This window comes from Dendropsophus ebraccatus, chromosome 1 (assembly GCF_027789765.1).
Source record: "Dendropsophus ebraccatus isolate aDenEbr1 chromosome 1, aDenEbr1.pat, whole genome shotgun sequence".
NCBI classification, from domain to species: domain Eukaryota; kingdom Metazoa; phylum Chordata; class Amphibia; order Anura; family Hylidae; genus Dendropsophus; species Dendropsophus ebraccatus.
The window spans coordinates 146,970,225-146,985,920 of NC_091454.1; the positions used below are offsets into that span (position 1 = coordinate 146,970,225).

The 15,696-nt window shown below is 40.6% G+C and overlaps 1 protein-coding gene across 3 annotated transcripts in view; it reads left to right on the top strand.

Moving 5' to 3' along the window:
* Positions 1–15,696, top strand: part of CSNK1G1 (casein kinase 1 gamma 1) — a 64,224-nt gene that overhangs the window by 20,879 nt on the left and 27,649 nt on the right. For all 3 annotated transcript variants that reach the window (XM_069981615.1, XM_069981632.1, XM_069981623.1), the window contains exons 3-8: positions 1,261–1,301; positions 2,950–3,019; positions 5,532–5,683; positions 8,288–8,522; positions 13,488–13,573; positions 14,675–14,759. In XM_069981615.1, coding sequence (XP_069837716.1) covers positions 1,261–1,301; positions 2,950–3,019; positions 5,532–5,683; positions 8,288–8,522; positions 13,488–13,573; positions 14,675–14,759 — 669 coding nt within the window. The remainder of the gene's footprint in view (positions 1–1,260; positions 1,302–2,949; positions 3,020–5,531; positions 5,684–8,287; positions 8,523–13,487; positions 13,574–14,674; positions 14,760–15,696) is intronic.

Genomic DNA, 15,696 nt, shown 5'->3' on the forward strand with positions numbered 1-15,696 from the left:
GAGGGGTGACAGTATGAAAGTGATCTTGTCACCCCCTTTCCATACATGGGGTTCTCAGCACCCTTCTTAAAGTGACACGGTCACCCCGTTTTTGCATTTTGACGTCTTGGTGCTTGTTCTGGTAAAAAGTGTTTTTTTATTATCTGTGTATTGGGATTGGCGCCACTTAGCCCCGCCCCATCCGCGAAGTCATCGACGCATAGGCCCCACCCCCTCAGCGGCCATTGGTGTGGGTCAGTCTAGGGGGTGGGGCCTAGATCTTTAGGCTGGCCCTTCCAATGGCTGTTGAGGGGGCAGGGCCTATGAGGTGATGACGTCACAGATGGGGGTGGTGATGTGGCGCTTAGGCCGCGAAGAGCTGCCCACAAATCCCAATCCACAGATAACAAAAAACACCTTTTACCAGAACAAGCACCAAGACGTACAATATAAAATAAGTAATGAAAGCTGTAAATTTACCATTTACACCTGTGGAGAGCAGTCAAAATGCAGAAAGGGGGTAACAGTGTCACTTTAAGCTTATATTCTAGAAATCTCATATCTTACTGTATAACGGATTTCTTGGTGGTCTCTCCCTTCAAAAATGCATGGTATTGTTGGTGGACAGTGCTGTATGGGTGGGGCTTCATGGCCGTTGTGCCCCTTATCCCCACCTACATCATTGCCTTAGGCTCCACCCCTATGTGGCAGCATCGGCACCTAAGCCCAGCCTCCTCCACAACATCATCGGAATGGGACAACCTGGAGGCCTAGGCCTCTAGGTCAGCCCATTCTGATGACGCTGTAAAGATGGCAGCCCCCTCCGTACAGCACTGTACACAAACAATACCATGCATTTTTGAGGGGAGAGACCACCGAGAAATCCTTTATATGGTGGTAAGATATAAAATGTCCAGAATATAAGCTTAAGAATGGTGCTGAGAACCCAATGTATGGAAAGGGGGGACAATATCACTTTAGCTATTATGTTGTTTTTCCTTTTTTCTTTATTTTCATTGCTGTCCCCACATTATGGCCTTCAACAATGAAGCCAGCACATTTTTTTTACCTTTTCTTGTATCTTAGCAGCTAATTTAATTTCTTTTGTTTTGTGACCTTCATGTTGTACTTTCCCCGGATTTTATATTGTTGTCCTGGTATTGTTACCAATTACAAACAATACGCAAACATGGAGTGACTGTGAGCATCAGACCTAGTAAATAGCACAATGTGTTATTGTGTCTGCCTATTGTAACATTCTGTATATTCTTTCTTCTTCAGGCAAGAATCTTTACACTAATGAATATGTGGCAATTAAACTGGTGAGTATATAGCAGTCATGTGTGTGCTCTTGTCAGGATTAAGTTTGTCTCCAGCTTCCTGCCCCAAACCCCTGCCTCCTTCCTTTTCCTGCATAAACTATGGCTGGCTTCCTGGTTCAGCATGTCAGAGTTCACGGGTCACTTGGATGGTGGATGGTAGACTGCATCATTACTGTGTCTGCCTTTTTTCTCTTACTAAAAGCTATGATAATGACTCTGACTGCTCCCACTATTCCTTCTCTCCACGTTAGCATAAGTTCATGTCTGCATAGAAGGCTCTGTTGGTGCCAATTTTTATCCCTGGTAAAATGGAAATCCATTTCATGTTGTCTACTAGGCATCGTTGGTATCCATTATGCCATGAATTAGGCTTAATGCAGGGATTAGGTTAAAAAAATAAAATGTAGGCACCAGTTTGCTTTGGTGTCCCCCACCAGAAGTCCACTGATCACGCCTGTGCATTAAGCACATGATGATGCAGCAAAGCACTGTCACCCTGCTCCCGATCTGTAAAACATATATACATGTATATCGATCGATCAAGATAAAGATTGATAGATAGATATACACACACACACACTATGACTGTTAGAAAGATGTGACATCAAGCGTGGTTTCTTCACGTACTGCTGACAAAATTACTCAAGCTAAACAATAGTATTCCTTAAAGCTTGGAAGAACTGTTGGAATAGAGGAAACTCCACCCATGTCTATAATGCCAACCAGCGGACTTGCTACTAAGAAGCTCAGAGGAAGTCATAACTCTGTACTTTGTTTACCTGACCTTGGTTCCTAATTCCATGTACTAATTCAAGTATCAGTATGTTGCCCAGCAGTAGGGGTTCTGCTTCTGTGTAGACTGTATTCACTACATGCCCTGTTTACCACAGACTGACACACATTTGGATCACTTCTGGAAAGTAAATGCTAAGTGCCTGGTTTTGTATTGGTTTTGTGTTTATTGGCTGCTCAGCCTTTATAAAATTTCATTGGCAGTTTGTATTGGTTAGTGATTGCTGTGGATAACACTGTTTAAGATGTGACTTTAAGGACCTGTTCCCATGGACTAAAACCTGAAAACTCCATATTCTAATCGTCACAAAGGCTGTTGTGGAGATTTTGGTTTGGTATGTGATGCAGTTTTCCAGCACTGTGGAAATTAAAGCTTCAATTGATGTCAATGGAAGCATAACGTGGAACTGCACAGAAGCAGTGACATGTCATAACTTTTTTCACACAGGAAAATAACAGTACAGTTCTTCAAAGCCCACACTTTTTTCTATGCCATTTGACATCAATGAGAGAATTGTTGTTTTATTCTTAAGTAAAATAAAAAATGAATGTTTGTTTAGGTATCCACATACATGCTTTTAAAGAGACATACTCTCCCTGTCATCACTTCACTGCCCAGTGGCATAGCCTATAGGGGTGCATCCTGTTTTGAAGCCTCTATATTGTAACAAATATTCGCTGGTATAGATATATGCTATACTCCTTATGTGTGCCACACACACAAATTCATAGTATTCTTGTATTCAGATGGCAGGAGCGAAGGGGCCTGTTAGGTTTCTAAATTATCCATATGTTGATTTTCTGTGCGTAACTTGTTATAAAAAGCATAATCTTGTTTTTTGTTTTTCCTCACAAGGAACCAATTAAGTCTCGTGCTCCTCAGCTTCATCTGGAATATCGGTTTTACAAGCAACTGGGGAGTACAGGTAAATTTTATATATGTGTGTTTAGGGTCCTTAATAAATCAGTTATTGACATAGTTTTTAAACCCTTTAGGGTATAGCCACACATGGCATAGACATATATTTGCTGCAGATTTCTATGTGGAAATGCTTTCCTTATGAGCATTCTGTGGTTGTACCAGTAAGGGGGGTGTCCTAAGATTATAGCTTATTACCTATCTTGTAGGTGGGGGTCTGACCCCTGGGAACTGCCACAGAAAACGTGAAAGAAGGTCCCTTGTCCTTCCAGGCAATAGAGTGTCAGCACACATTAGCCAGTACCAAGATGTAGCTGTTGAGCATGTGTGCTGTCACCCCCTTTAATCTGGGGACAAAGGAACTCTGTTATAATCTGTGGTTGTACCCCCGCTAATCTGTTATACATATGATAAATCCTGTGGAGAGAAGTTATAATATTGGAATAGCCCATTAAAAGCATTATCAAGTGGTTACTCAAAGAACCGTGAGTGTTCTCTGCATCTGAGCTTGGTCAGTCTTAATACAATGATGGGCCTCCATTGTAAAAAAAAAAAAAAATTAAAGGGTTATTCCACTCAAACATAACTTTTGATATGTTGCTGCCCATTAAGAAACTAACAATTCCTTCCATGCTTGTTATCTATTCAGTCTCCTTCCCCCAGTTCTGAGCTGCTGCTTTCTGCTGAAAACACAAAATTCTATGTGTGAGCTTTTATCTCTGCCTCCCCCTCCCTTTTGAGATGGCTAATGTAAGCAAGTCCCTGACAGGCTTTATCTGCAACATTGTAGCTTTTGTAATGCTGGCAAGGTTATTATGAGGTCAAGTTGCTAATGAACTCACTGTGATTAACCTTCCCAACATTAGAAAGAAGCTACAATGTTGCAGATAAAGCCTGCCAGGGACTTGTTTACATCAGCCGTCTCGGAAGGAAGGGGGAGCAAGGGGAAAAAGACAGAAAAGCTCTTTTTTGTGTCTCCAGTAGAAAGCTCCAGCTCAGAACTGGGGGAAGGAGACTGAATAGGTAATAAGTATGGAATGAATTGTTAGTCTCACCGAGGGCAGCAACATATAAAAAGTTATGTTTGAGTGGAATACCTCTTTAATAGTCTGGCATTTAAAGTTTACTAGAATTATAGGCCATTGCTGGAAATAGCAGATATTGAGAGGGACTCTGATAATACCCTGTAAGAACTTAGAAAATTTGATCCCTTGTAGACATTTCTTCCAGCTAAGACCTGTACCTTTTTCTTTAAAGTGGCTCTAAAGAATTAGATTCTCTAAAATGAAAAGTATGCTCTAGTTACTTAATCCTTGTGTTTCCTCAGCTGTTCATGAACAAGTTTTGGAAATGCTGACCCTATGGTGATATCTCTGTATGGTGGCTATGTACTTTTGTCTATGTATATATACTAGCATAGTTAGTGCATGTAAATCAGTGGTCTAAATTCTTCCTTTTGTATTAGTCTACTTGTTTATGGCCTGTTTTATCTTTTTTAAAGGGGTTGTCTGGGAAAAATGCATACTTAGCCATGCTGCAAAAACATGTCAGTAATGTATACTTACTTCTCCTGCTCTGCTGCAGCTGCTGGTTCCCAAGCCTCCTTCTCTGCACTACTGTCAGTGTTTTGAAAGCATCCACAGTTGTTTCTCCCAGTCTATGTTGACTGTCTGTTTCCTGTGTTAACTAGACATCGGACGTTTAAAAAACCCTGACAGCGACGCAGGGTTGGTGGCTCTGGAACAGGCAGCAGAGCAGGACAGATGTGTTCGCCATTCTGTGCACTGACCATAGCATAAAAAGAGTTGTAATACATTTGCTCCCAGTAGCAGCAAACCTTCTTGTTAGGGTGCCTTCACACCTAGCGACTCGCAGCGTAAATTACGCAAATTAGTCGTCTAGGTCCTGGCAGATCACTTTCACTACATACACGCAGCGGTCTGAACGACCGCTGCGTGTATGTAATTCTGCCGGCCGCTTAACCCCTTCAGCTGCCGCCCGCCTCCAGCTCCCACTCCACTGTATACATTACCTCTCCTCGCTGCACGGGGTCCTGGCGTGCTGCTCTCCGGCCCGGCCAATCAGTGTGTTGCCCAGCCGCAGCCACTGATTGGCCGGGTGGGAGAGCAGTACGCCGGGACCCCGTGCAGCGAGGAGAGGTATGTATACAGAGCGGGAGGAGGCTAAATGGGTTAAGGGGCCGGCAGAATTACATAAACGCAGCGGTCTTAATTTACGCTGCGAGTCCCTAGGTGTGAAGGCACCCTTAATGGTTTCTGTGTTGCAATGAATACAAGTTACTTATAACTGTGTACTCCTGAAGTATTGATACTCTTTCTTCTCTTTGTTTTTTAAAATGCATCCAGCCATTATTCCTGCTTTTCTCAAACATTACAACAGATAACTAGATGGATATAAGACATTGATTTACTGCTGCTCATCTTTTATTTATTTTTTCTTTTCTATCCATTAATTTACACTTTTTTTTTTTTTTTTTAATATTTAATCTTTACTTACAGCTGACGGGCTTCCCCAGGTTTTCTACTTTGGCCCATGTGGAAAGTACAATGCCATGGTACTGGAGCTTCTAGGTCCCAGCTTAGAAGACTTGTTTGACCTGTGTGACAGGACTTTTACATTGAAGACTGTCCTCATGATTGCAATTCAGCTGGTGAGTGAGTCTTTTCTGTTATCACAGCTCTGCATAGGAATCTTTTCTTGTGTTTTCCCTATTGTTTGCCCTTATAATGTTTAGGATTTTGCCATTAAAGGGGAACTCTGGATAAGAAAAAGTTATATAGATGTGTCTATACAATGTATTACCGTATCTGTACGGTTCTGCCACACTGGTAGCGTTTTCAGCATCCGTTTAACGGATCCGTTTTTTTTAACGTCCAGAAAAATAGGGTCAGCAACGTTTTTTGGTCCGTTTTGGTCCGCCAAAAAAATCGGATCCATTTTTTTTATAATGGAAGTCAATGGAAAAACGGATGCACACAAATGAATCCGTTTTTTGCAATCCGTTTTTCATGCGTTTTTTTGCAAAAAACGGATGCGTTAAACGGATGCTGAAAACGCAGTGTGAACCTAGCCTCAGGAGACAAATCTTCCATGCCTCTGTCTCACATTGTGTGTATAAACCCACACACCGTATAAGCAGCGTATTTACTGCTGCGATACGCAGCAAATACGCAGCAAACACGCAGCAAAAACGCATCAAAAACGCAGCAGATTATATCTAAATAACTGAACACAGCATCAAATCTGTACCAACAAATCTGCTGCGTATTTGCTGCGTTTTTGTTGCGTATCTGCTGTGTATACGGTGTGTGGGTTTGTACCCTTAGTGTGTTTGCTGAGATCAGGCTGATTATGCAGACAGGGGGCAGCAGGTGTTTCTACTTCGCTGATTATACAAAAAGTCTACAGAGAAATTAGGGCTATGTTCACACATGTTGGAGTGTCATTGCAGTACTGCAGCATCTGCACAAAGATGATGCAGTAACACAAATAGATAATGCTAAACAGCAGAGAGGATAAGAGTCGGCACTGCCAATCCCAACTGCACAAAAAACAAAGCATAAACAGTATATCCCATGTAAGATAATATCGGATAATTTTCTTATTGTGGGAATCGACTTCAAAGATAAAAGATGCTTGATCATTATATCTGCGTGAAGATGAAAAGAAAAAAATATATAATTTAAAAAGTTCTTTGCTTTATTCTAATATCAGCATTACAGGTAGAGAATACAGTGTGCTGTGCGGGTAGGACCACAATGAAATGATAAAATACTGCAAATAATTCAGTAACACAATGAAACTGCAATGTGTGAACACAGCCTAGATGTTCTGCAACAGCTTTGGGTGGGGAATAGGCAGGGTGGGGGACTGTGATGGAACAGCTGAGGGAAAGCATTGCATTCTGGAACCTGTAGTACTGAGTACATCTGCTCAACCAGGAAGTACAGAAACACAAAACAGAACAAACACCCCAAAACAAATGGATTTTTGGTAGTTTCAAAACTGGGATAGACAGGTAAATATTATATGCTTCTGCAGAAGTTTAATTTTTTTTGCCTATACCCAGAGTGCCTCTTTAAAGCATTATCAATTGAATATTTTTTGCTATTTTTAAATAAAAATATCCGAAAGCTAGAAATGCTCGAAGTAACAAAAAAATTCTGAATACAGTGTGTCATCCTGAAATAAATTCTGCAAACTGGTGAAACATTGTTTTTTCATTCTGGAAAAAACAGGAACCCATGTTCCATATAATAAGCATACATACATACATACATGTGCTTACAAGTGTTGAGTGGACCTTTCAAGGTGTTCAGGTTTGGCAATGCTCGCTGAACCCAAAGGCTCTGCGTTTGATTTCCTGCGGCTGCAGAAGTTGGATGCAACTTTAGGAAGTTAAGGAAAACATGGATACAGCCATAGGCTCACCCCTAGCTGTGATGAAGAGCTTAGAGAAAGCAATGCATTTTGGAAATTGTAGTACTGAACAGCTCTGCATACTGTTTATCTGATGCTGGAAAAGAGTAACAGACGCACAAAATAGATTTTTGGTGGTTTCAGAACTGGGGCAGACTGGTAAGCAATGTTGTATGCTTCTACAGCAGTATTTATTTGCCTCCCAGCCAGAGTTCACAAATATTTGTGTGTATATAATATATATATATATATATATATATATATATATATATATATATATATATATATATATTATAATATTGCATACTTGCCATCTGTTTCTTTGCAGCTCTGCTTTGCACATTTTTATTACAGCTTCTGGACCATTTGACCTCTGAGCAGCCACCATCTTGACTTTCAAAATCTGCCATTAATCCTGTGATGCGTCTGCACAACATCTAGTGACATCTCTTATCTGCTGAGGGACAGTGTTATAATTTTTTTTATCTCTATATGTCTTTAAATAAGCTAAGAGACTAAGTATACAGTCTGCGAGGCTTTACTGTACTCATATCTATTAAAAGCTGCATAGTCATCAGTAACGGTAATGGGAGTTTCTGACTCCAACCCCCCTCCCCCTTCATTACCAGTGTTACACGGTGGCCTTATGGATAACTTCCACCTCTATATGACTGAATTCCCCCCCCCCCCCCCCCCCCTTGACCTTTTTTGTTTTTCGCATCCACATTAAGAGTGTGAAATTGTCAGATTTATTAGTGTGAAGTGTGTTTTGTTTTTTTCTTTAAGTCAGTGATATTACTTTTTTTAATGTTGTTCTCCTTTTTAAATTCTTCAGATCTCAAGGATGGAATATGTTCATTCTAAGAACCTCATTTACAGAGATGTTAAGCCAGAGAACTTCTTAATTGGTCGTCAAGGGAATAAGAAAGAACATGTCATCCACATCATTGACTTTGGACTGGCCAAGGAATATATAGACCCGGAAACCAAAAAGCACATACCTTATCGGGAACACAAGAGTTTAACTGGAACAGCCAGATACATGTCCATAAACACCCACTTAGGAAAAGGTGTGCATGTCTGTCTTTTTTTGTGAAAACCCAGGAGTATATTCATGCACGACAGGCTGAACTCTGCTTAAGGAAATGCAAGCACAGGCTAAAGGAACCTCTCCATTCAGATCTATGAAGCTGCTTATCAGTCGCATTAATTTCAGCTGCAGATCTGCCACACCTAAATGCCCAAATTTTTACCACTGCAATCTTTTAATGGTTTATTTGAGGCAGTACGTCCATAGCACCGCCGGCATTTAAAGAGCATAGAACCACAAGCAGACAGCTCCATACATTGTGTATTGACTGTGCCAGGTTATTCCATATGACCTCCAATTCACTTGAATAGGAGCTGAGCTGCACGGAACAAGCACTTGTATGAAGTTTGTAAATTTTTTTTTTTTTTTTTTTTTATGATTGTGCCTCTGGCAAATAGCTGATCAGTGGGAGTGCTGCATGGTGAACCCCCAACAATCAGTTATTGATGTCCTATCCTAAGGATGCACCATAAGCAGAGTCCCTGAAAACCCCTTTAAGACCCATGTACAGCTTAGGACAAGTCGCTCTTGATACTAATACATTTTTTTTTTCTTAAAGTGACTCTGTACCCACAATATGCCCCCCCCCCCCCCCAAAAAAAAACAAAAAAAACAAAAAAAAAACACTTGTACCTTCGGATAGCTGCTTTAAATCCAAGATCTGTCCTGCGGTCCGTTCGGCAGGTGATGCAGTTATTGTCCTAAACAACTTTTAAACTTGCAGCACTGTGTCAAATTGTCCTAGGATTGTGACACCCCTCTATCCCTCCTCCCCGTCCTCTTCATCATTAGGAATGCCCCTAGAACAATTTCTTCTAGTAATCACCTGTGTGAACACCGCACATGTGCTGGATCGTTAAGGCACCTGTGCAGTGTTCTGGTGATGAGTAGGAAAAATCCTGCCAAAGGCACTCCTAATGATGAAGAGGGCAGGGAGGAAGGACAGAGAGGCGGTGCAAGGCATGGGCACGCACACTCTAGGCCACGCCAATTTGACACAGGGCTACAAGTTTAAAAGTTGTTTTTTAGGACAATAACTGCATCACCTGCCGAACTGAGTCCAGGACAGATCTTGGATGAAAAGCAGCTATCTGACGGTACAATCTTAAGTCAATGTGGGAGATCTACCAAGCAGTCTTAAGGTAAATCTATTTTTATTGACACAGAACAATCTTGTAATGTAATTTCACATTGAAATCAAAGTTATGAGCAATTGTTATACCGGTATATTGGACAAGATAGCCCATAACAAGTGATTCTTAGAACCAGTAAGCCATAACCGAATAATAGAGTGGTAGAAAAGATGCTCCGACCCAATTGGAAAAGGGCCATCACACTTATAGTAAGATTTTGTTTTCCATAGCAAGCAGTCGTGGCTCAGCTCATGAGAATGAAAGGTGAGATGTGACTGGTTGCTATGGTCAGCAAATAAAATCTTACTATAAGACACCATGATAAATCTCCCCCTGTGTGTTTGAATTTGTGAGGGAAATTATCTGTTTTCACCAGAAATCCTATAGGGGGATTTTTGTGCTAAACACACGAAAAGTCCCCATTGCAAAATTTTACACCCAAATCTATACAAAATCATATATGTTTATGTTGGACCTGTCACTCCTCCAGTGCTGCCTGATTTTATGGTTGCATGGGATATGAGCTGTAGAAAATAACTCCCTTCTCACCGTGTAAGTATGCTCCGATCTGCTAGCTTACACTTGCTCGCTTAGCTTCCTATACAACTTGATGTTCACTCAACACTTCCTTTTAATCAGCCGTCTGCTGTGCATCTTTTATTACACAGAGATGTGTGGCGAATGGTGGATTGTTTTTCACATGTTGAAAGACAGAGTACAATTGGTCATACAAAAGTCCTCATATGGCTAGGTAGATTAAAAAAATCCAAGAGTTGTGGCTCTTAATGGGCAAGGAGGACAAAATGCAGACCCAAAAATTAAAATTTTATATTGCCACTGTCACCAAAACTTTTCATATGTCGGACTTGGCAAAAGTTTTCTCTGTTGGGGACTGTTCAAGCCATAACCGATCAGAGGAACGAGTCAGGAAAAATCTGCTCTTAGCATGTTTTGTCCCAACAAGTGCCTATGTCTATATTTATGGAGCTCGCTGGCATAGACACAATTGGGGGAGAGAGGCATGCATCTTTCCCTACTTTTAATCGGGTATTGTCTAAACACTCAGACCCTTAGGCCCCGTTCCCACTGAGCAAAGGTAGCGGAATTCCGCGACGGAATTGTCTGCCGCGGAATGCCGCGACGGAATTGTCCGCCGCGGAATGCCGTTAGCCTCCCGCTCATAATGGGAGTCTATGGGAGATTCCGTCGCGGAATTCTGCTACCTTTGCTCAGTGGGAACAAGGCCTTAGACATGTCTGTGACAGGTCAAGAGTTTTTTTTTTTTTTTATGGTGTTGGGTACAGGGGTTTTCCCTGGAATTATCCACAGGCTAGGCCATCAATGCTGACTTCCACGCAGATTAGCTTTTCGGTGCCTGCATTACAGAATTTTTTCCTAATCCTGGATTAGCTCTTAACCAATATTGAGCCACATGTAAAGGAGTATGTAGTGATTCTGGTGAATTAGTGTTATGGTTTACTGCAATTGGCATGTTGGTATTGCATTACTAAAATGCCTCATACAAGTTTATATTGACATTTTTCAAATGCTTCAGACTTATCAAAGTGTATCAGGATGATAAATGGGACGCATATGAAGACTGTCTAGTCTAAGTTTAGACTAACTACTATTTGGCTTTCTTCAAACCAGAAAAGTTGCTGCCAGTATTTGCTTACTGCAGTCATGTTGGTATTAGTAAATGGGCCTCTTTTTTAGTTCAAGTTCCAGCATACATATTTGAGCTCTTTTTAGTATTCTCTATTTTTATTAAAGGGGTAGACCTAGCACAAAAACCTACAAATAACAAAAAAACAAAAAAAAAAAAACAGGACAAATAGGAGGTGATGAGAACATAAACAAATTTTGCTTACTTGTCCCCATGCCACAGGTCTCCTTGTATCTCCCAGGCCCTGTGATGTCACAGCCCCACAGAAACTGGTCACACAGTCAGTCTGTGACTGAAGTAGTAGTCAGTGACTAATTGGCTAAGCGGGCATTGCCTGTTCTGTCCATCTGCACCATTTTTTAAATGTACCCCTTTTAATACTAGATAGGTCATATCGTGGACACACTCAAATCATTGGTCTGGACTTTCCTGAACTCCTTTAAAAGCACAGGAGGCATCCTGAGCATAGTAAAAGAAGTCCGGCGAAAATTTAAGTATTGTATTGCCCCCAAAAGTTATATAAATCACCAATATACACTTATTACGGGAAGTGCTTTTTTTGCTCAACCACTTTATGGAAACTAGTTACCATATGGTTTCTGTTATTATGGTGGTGTATTCCAGTACTCCCTCTGAAGTAGTATGCCCACTGTTTTTACTGAACTGTTGCTTAATTGAATGTTGTGTTTGAAGTTACTGATAAATTAGGATTCAGAAGGCAGGTAATAAGTATTGTGATTTCCTTTTATATATTGTACATAGTCATAGTATCAGTTATTAGTCTTTGTTAATTGTAAGACTTTATAGTCACAGAACCACTCGAAATTTCTATTTCTTCAATACTCCTCTAAGGGTGCATTCACACGTACAGGATCCATAGCAGATTTGATATCAATGTAACTAAATAACTGAACATAGCATCAACTCTGCCATCAAATCTGTTGTGGATCTGCTGTGGATCCTGTATGTGTAAACACACCCTAAAAGGGTATTATAGGTTTAGCTAGTATTAAAGGGGTTATCCAGTGCTACAAAAACATGGCCACTTTCTTTCAGAGACAACACGACTCCATTCCCTTCAATGGAACTGAACAGCAAAACCACACCTAAGCTCGAGACAAGAGTGGTGCTGTCTCTGGAAGAAAGTGGCTATGTTTTTGTAGCACTGGATAACCCCTTTAAGTGATGACAAGTTGTAAGTTCCATGGTTTTCCAGCATACTGTGTGGGGTGTTCTCTGCTTGCAGTCAGTCAGTAGGAGTTCTCGTTGTTTACAGTGAATAAGAATCAGTTCAGGATTGATCAGTTACAGTAGGTGTATCAGAGGACCATATCCAGCGCCTGTATGATGTGTGTGGTGTGTGAGTTTTTAGGCTCCGCCAGTATTGGTACCTTGTCTCTCCTGTGGAGTGTTTGACATGTAATGACAGCTGTTTAAAAAGTATGTGTTTGCCATTGATTACAGTATAGGCTTGTGATAGGCTGTTGGCTATAGAAATTGCATTGTTAAACCTCTTATTATTCTCTGTTGCTAGCTGTTTGACAGACTCTGTAGAAGAACATTGCATAATGGCATGATTTCTATGGCAACTACAGTGTAAAATGTTATTATATCAATGCTATTACAATGCTGTGCTTTATTCTCACCTCCACTCCCTCACCGCCTCAATGGAAACATTTGCATTTACATAGATGAATCTCTAAAGTGTCTTGCTCCTATTAACTCTGTTGGCCTTATATTTAGAGATGAGAATACATATTAAAAGCTGGACCATTGGTTTTCTCAGGGCCTGTAAGGGCGCTCGCAGCACATTTCTAAACCCTGCTGGCAGCATCCGGTCTCACCATTACTTGATACTTTTCCTCATGTTGGTAGAAAGGAAATGCTTAATTTGCTTTTTAGAAATACCAACAATGGCGTAACTCTATAACCCTGATTTATGGCTTAGTTTTATGGTTATTGATCTTGTGTACTAAAACAAGGGGATGGTATAGATGTTCTAACAGAATGTTGAATAGTGTATGGATACAGTCCAGGCGCCTGGATGTTACACAAATACCCCAGTCTCTTGTAACATTTGATATCTTAGGCTACATTGAGATATGTATATATTGTTTATTGATTTCATTTTCTTTTACCTGTTAAGAGCAAAGTCGAAGAGATGACCTGGAGGCATTGGGACATATGTTTATGTATTTCCTACGAGGGAGCCTTCCATGGCAAGGCCTAAAGGTAAGAAATACCTCCTGCTTTCAGGAAATGTTCGTTTTCTGAGTTTTAAAGTCAGGTTGGGCTAGCATAAGAGCCCACCTCCTGGACACTTGCTGTAACTGCACTCTCAATATTGCATGTTGCATGACCAAATACAAGGGCTAATGCACACATAATGCACACAAACCTCTGCATAGTGCTTCTGTGATAAATCCTTTCACAGCTTTTTAATATAACTTCATGACCCACATGTGCTGTACTGCAACAACCATGGTCTGTTTGTTTTGTTTTTTTTCTCCATGGTGGGTGATTTGAGAATCTTGGGGGGGGGGGGGAGGACTCTAGTCCTTACTGACCTCTAACATGTTTTTACTTGACAGGTGCCATAGCATGATAGCATTATGACAGTGGCAGATTCTACATTCTTAAATGTCAGCTTATGGCTACACTCCAGTTTCTATTCATGTAGTTAGAGGAAGCCGGAATTGTCCCCTCTCTTCCTAGAAGCGTTGTAAAGTTACAGCCCAAAATAACCAGGTGCATCAGTCATCTGGCCCATAGGTCAAAAAGGCTGAATATTTTGGTGTTTTGTCTTTTGCATCACGTAGAGTCCATTATATGTTTATCCAGAATAATTATTTAGTTATTATTTATTCAGGATTAGGAAAACATAGTTGCATTCCTCCCGAAAAAGCGCTAGTCTTATACTCCGTTTGTATGTAGTATTGCAGCGCAGTTCCATTGAAATGAATGGAGCAGAGATGTAATACCACACACAGCCTGAGGACAGTGAAGTGCTGTTTTTGAAAGAAACCACTATGTTCTAATCCCAGTAACCCTTTTAATGTGGGTCTCATTTGACTTCATGTATATTTAAATATTTTATTATTTTGTTCCATATAGTTATATATTAGAAGTTATGGCAGGCATGTTTGCTCAAGAGGACAACCAGGAAACAGGCATATGGTTATACAGCTTTCTATAGTTTGTTGGCTTACTTGCAAGAAATGTCCAACCAAAATGCTTCTGCATCTTTTTTTTTTTTTTTTTTTTTAATTGGGTAATATGATATGTTTGAGATGTGTTTAGTTCATTATGTAAATTGCTGTTCCAATATTGCAGGCAGATACGCTTAAGGAGCGCTACCAGAAAATTGGCGACACAAAACGTAACACTCCCGTAGAAGTTCTGTGTGAGAATTTCCCAGGTAAGAATATTTTGATTTTTACAGTGTGTGCTACACAATATATCTGATGTATACCCATAATAGATGCCGCTTGGGGTCATCCTTCAGAAGTAGCCTTGTATGTAAAAAAAAAACAAAAAAAAACAACATATACCACGGGATCTGTTCCAGTGGAGTATTGCAAAAGTCTGTTATTCCATCCTGTAAGAACCAATGTATACAACCTGAATTTGAGACCAATGTGGCCCAATTTTGCCTGCTATTAACTATCCAAGTGCTTGTTTTTATAAAGTGTAAGGCCAGTTTTACACATACAGGATTCACAGCGTCCTGTCGTTTTCTATAGGTTTACATACTCTCAGTGGATTTTGCATTCCGCTGCTAGTCTGTAAAGCCCCGTCACGCTTAACCAAGCCCTTCCCGGCTAATACATTACCTGCGGAGCCTGAGAGGAAACAAAGAACAGGGCCAGGTAATGCATTAGCGGGTAAGGGCTTGGTTAAGTGGGAAAGAGCTTTACATACTAGCAGCAGAATGCAAAATCCACTGTAAGTATTAAAGTGACAAGGTTTTCCCCTTTTTGCATTATGATTTCTCTACTCTGCAGTTGATAAAAGATCACTTTTTACTGGAACAAGCCCCATGACATATGATACAAAATAAGGTATAAAAACTGCTAAATTTACCCTTTCCACCTGTGTAGAGAAGTCATAATGCAAAAAGGGGGTGACAGTGACACTCTTAAGTAGGACAGAGCTTTACACACTAGCAGCGGAATGCAAAATCCACTGCAAACATGTAAACCCATAGAAAATGACAGGACAGAGGATCGCAACATATTTCGCAGCATGAACTCCACTGCAAATCCTGTATGTGTGAAAGTAGCCTAAAACCAGACAACTTTTTTGAGAGAAGAGCTGAGAAACAGTCGTTGTAGTAAGAGCATATATCTGGTTGA